The 4140-nt window shown below is 48.6% G+C and overlaps 1 protein-coding gene and 1 pseudogene across 2 annotated transcripts in view; both read left to right on the forward strand.

Annotated features, from left to right (window-relative positions):
- Positions 1–4140, forward strand: part of METTL24 (methyltransferase like 24) — a 113282-nt gene that overhangs the window by 570 nt on the left and 108572 nt on the right. The window contains exon 2 of the mRNA XM_017889624.1: positions 4–88. Within this exon, the coding sequence (XP_017745113.1) occupies positions 4–88 (85 nt within the window). The remainder of the gene's footprint in view (positions 1–3; positions 89–4140) is intronic.
- Positions 3758–4140, forward strand: part of LOC108540516 (60S ribosomal protein L32 pseudogene) — a 5048-nt pseudogene continuing 4665 nt past the window's right edge. The window contains exon 1 of the transcript XR_001888695.1: positions 3758–4135. The product of XR_001888695.1 is annotated as a 60S ribosomal protein L32 pseudogene (transcript). The remainder of the gene's footprint in view (positions 4136–4140) is intronic.

Consider the following 4140-nt stretch of genomic DNA (forward strand, 5'->3'; position numbering starts at 1 on the left):
CAGCGGGCGCCGGGCGCCGCCGGGGGGCGGCGGGAGCGGGACGCCGGAGCCTGGCTGCTGTGCCCCGCGCGGGCGCCCCCGCCGGAAGGTCAGTTGCAAAGCCGTCGGTCTTGGGCCTGGGACCAGAATCCCCCTCCCGACCCCACTACGGAGCCCGGCGCTCGGGTCCCGCAGGTCGCCCCGCGGGGACCTCCGGAGGCTTCCGCTTCTTCCCCCTGTGCTCTCTTAGGCGGCTCCACAGGTTGCATCCTTCACTGCCCAATAGACTGAAGTGCGGCCGAGGGGGGTTCATTCACTATTCAGCCAGTACTTGTTGGGCGTCGCCGTGGCCGGGCGCCCTTCTGGGCTCCGCGCATCCGGCGAAGAAGGACGGAGCCCTGTTCTTACGGAGGGTACATTTTAGTAGGGGAGAGTTTGCGTGATAGGCAGGGAAAGGGAAAGGAAGGCGTTGCGGCTGCCATTCGTGTGCTGTGCTGCTCCCAGCCTTCCGCTCGAGGCCCGGACAGAGCTGGGTGGGTATCGCCGTGAATGGCCTGTCCACGCCACTGCCGTCATCTCACTGAAGATCCACCAGCTGGCCGAATTTCCCTGGAGTCCCATTCCAGGCGTTGGCTGGGGTCTTGGAGGCTGGCGCCCGGTGAGAAGCCGAGCACCCAGCCCCACTTAATGAGAAGTTAATTGGATCCTCGAGGACCCAAGTAATAACCTGGGTTTGTCTTATAATTCTCGACCGTGTTGTGCTTCCTACCTCATTAACTTATTGGCTCACACCTAATTGATTAGTCCAGTTTTAGCCTCTGATTGTTAAGGTTTTGGGTTCATCTCCTTTTTGGAGCTCGGTAATTTGCATCGTACATGGAAATGAAAAGAACCACAGGTATGAGCTCTCCTCATCCTTTTACTCATCAACTCCTGCTTCCAGCCTCAACCACGTTCTCAAAAGCAGCTACTTTCCGTTGCCCGGCTATCCGTCGTATCTTTTAGACATCTCCCCCACCTCCACTCTGCTTCCCGCCACCAGTCCTGGAGGGGAGGGAACAACTCTTCCTTTGCCTCGCTTCTGTCTTCGGCTGCCCAGTGCTAGCCTACTTTTCAGCACCACAGCGCAGCACCGCTGCCGCGGCTTCCCTTCCTCGCTTCCTTTGGGCCTCGCCCTCCGTCTTTCTACACCACTGCTGTTCCTTGCTGGGCCATCAGTGCTAACTTCCTGGATAAACTGAAATACCTTTTTCTATCTCGCAAACCTCACCTCCTATGTAAAGTCTTCATTAGCTCTTCCAGAAGAAAGCAGCCACTTCCTCTCCAAGTTCCTAACTCACTGTCCGTGACACCATGTTAAACATTCAGCACAGTTTTGCCAAGGGCTTACCAGGTAGGCATGAGATGCTGGAGGCACAAAACGAGTTCAGATTCTGGTGTAGGAGGCTCTTAGCATAGGCATCCGGTGATTTCCAAGCCTATAATTGAGCCTTCAGCTCTGCCTGGGGAGTCAAGAAAGGCTGCTCAAGGCGGCGGACATTTGACCTACAGTGTAATGTTTCTTTCTTTTTTTTTTTTTTTTTTTTTGAGCTGGAGTCTTGCTCTGTCGCCCAGGCTGGAGTACAGTGGCTTGATCTTGGCTCACTGCAACCTCTGCCTCCTGGGTTCAAACGATTCTTCTGACTCAGCCTACCGGGTAGCTGGGATTACAAGCATGCACCACCACGCTGGCTAATTTTTGTATTTTTGGTAGAGATAGGGTTTCACCATGTTGGCCAGGCTGGTATCGAACTCCTAACCTCAAGTGACCCACCCGCCTCAACCCCCCAAAGTGTTGGGATTACAGGTGTGAGCCATGCGCCTAGCCAACAGTGTGATGTTTCTTAAGAGTGGGACTTCTTTTATTCCCCTGTGAATGTCCTCAAATGTCCCATCCTTGACACCCTCAACCCCGCCCTGCAGTTTTCCTTTTAGATTCACTCAGCATCTGTTGTTTCTGCTGTCACCTGTCAAAGAATTACTCTTAACTCTTTGTCTCTACCTCAGACAACAATACTGATGGCTGGAGCCTGTCCTACAAAGGACAGGTTTGGAATGCGTAGACTCAGTGGGGCTCTGGAGGGGAGGTTCACACCCATCCTCACTAGGAGCTTGGAGGCTGCGCCAGTGATTCAGGCTGGAGATGGGGGTGGCTTGCTGTGGTAGGTGTGGAGGTGGTGAGAAGTGGTTGGTTTCTGGATGTGTTTGGAAGGTGGATGAGGAGGAGCAGTTATTTCTCTCTTGTTTGTTTTGTTTGGGGGATAGATGGAAGGCAGGAATTAGGTTTTAGGCACGTTAAGTTTAAGATACCCTTCAGGCATGCACGTGAAACTGTCAAATAGGCAGCCGGACGTGTAAGTCCAGAGCTTGGAAGAAATGTCCAGGATGAAGGTGGTGATTTGAGAGTCATCCAAGTACAAGTGGCACTAAAACTGAGAGATTGTATGTGGTCATCTAGAAGTGAGTGTGGCTAACAAAGAGAAGCAATCGGAGCCTGTGGCCTGGGGCTCAGTTTTATTAAAATTAAATTAGGGAAAAAAGTAAAGGAAATGTTTAGCTTTGTGCCTGGCATGTTTAGCTCTCAATAATGGTAGCTTTGCTTTCTACAGTCTGCCCCAGCTTTTTAGCCTCAGCCAGTCTCCAAATGTCATTCACTGTAACCTACAAAGGTGGCTTATGCTGACTCCTCTACCTGCAAGGCCCCATCCCCCTTTCTTATGACTCCTGACCTTTTCATCCTTGGACATTCCTCAAGTCAAGGTTCATAGCCCAGAAACCTTCCCATAGCAACCCTGCTTCATGCTGACCCCTCCCCCACTTGGAATGACAACAGAAAGAGTCTGATTTGTGCATTGCTTTGTACAAGTTGAGTCCTGATAATCCATTTTGGATGGAATGTTTTGTCTCCACAGTTGTTCTTGATGGGAAGGATTGCATTTCCCATAGTGATCCCTAGTAAATGTTTACTCCTGAGACCCCAATATGTGAAAGTATAAGAATCTTACTATTTCAGCCTATTCAGTAACTATAAATGTCTTTGGTTAAAAATTTATAAGAAATAAATGAGCCTTTTGCTATTTCTAAAATATTAAGTTTTTGGCATCCTAAGGTAAAATTTTCTTAGATTTCCTTCTCCCTAGCTATTATTTTCAGGATATACATCTAACCTCCCCAAATCCCTAGATAGTGATGATCTTGAATTTGTTTTATTCTCCCATTATTTCACAGTTGAATTAAAATATTCCTTAAAACTATAGAAAGATCAGTTATCTAATCCATCCTCCCACTTCTGGGAACAGAGCTCAATAACCCCATATCTCTCTAGGGACAAATCTTGTTTCTTTTCAGCCTCACTGTCACTACATCAAGACAGCAGTGTAATATAAGCTGAATGTACCATTAAGTAATTGAAATAAAATTAGAAAGCTATTTGTTAGACTCCTTGGATCATAGTGTATTTAGATTTTGTTTGTTGAGAATACAGATCAACAACACTCTTAGGTTCTTGGTTACTTTGCCCCAGGCACCTCCCAGATTGATAAAGGAGAAAAAGTTCCATTCTATTTTGAGGACAACTTTCTGGGTAGATGAAAACCTGCATGAAATAATTGGGTTGCCAAGTATTTCTTGTTACTCTGCTTCCATACCAGGTGTTAGAGGCACCAAAATTCTGCCACTTTAATCATAGCTTATGCTCCTCTTAAAGAAAACAATCTACTATAAAAAAGAGTAGCCCTTCTGTCTTCCTCGGCGCTGCCTATGGAGGTGGCAGCCATCTCCTCCTCGGCATCATGGCCGCCCTCAGACCCCTTGTGAAGCCCAAGATCGTCAAAAATAGAACCAAGAAGTTCATCCCGCACCAGTCAGACCGATATGTCAAAATTAAGCGTAACTGGCGGAAACCCAGAGGCATTGACAACAGGGTTCGTAGAAGATTCAAGGGCCAGATCTTGATGCCCAGTATTGGTTATGGGAGCAACAAAAAACAAAGCACATGCTGCCCAGTGGCTTCCGGAAGTTCCTGGTCCACAATGTCAAGGAGCTGGAAGTGCTGCTGATGTGCAACAAATCTTACTGTGCCGAGATTGCTCACAATGTTTCCTCCAAGAACCGCAAAGCCAT

Source organism: Rhinopithecus bieti, unplaced genomic scaffold (genome assembly GCF_001698545.2).
Source record: "Rhinopithecus bieti isolate Rb0 unplaced genomic scaffold, ASM169854v2 scaffold_18548, whole genome shotgun sequence".
Taxonomy (NCBI): Eukaryota; Metazoa; Chordata; class Mammalia; order Primates; family Cercopithecidae; genus Rhinopithecus; species Rhinopithecus bieti.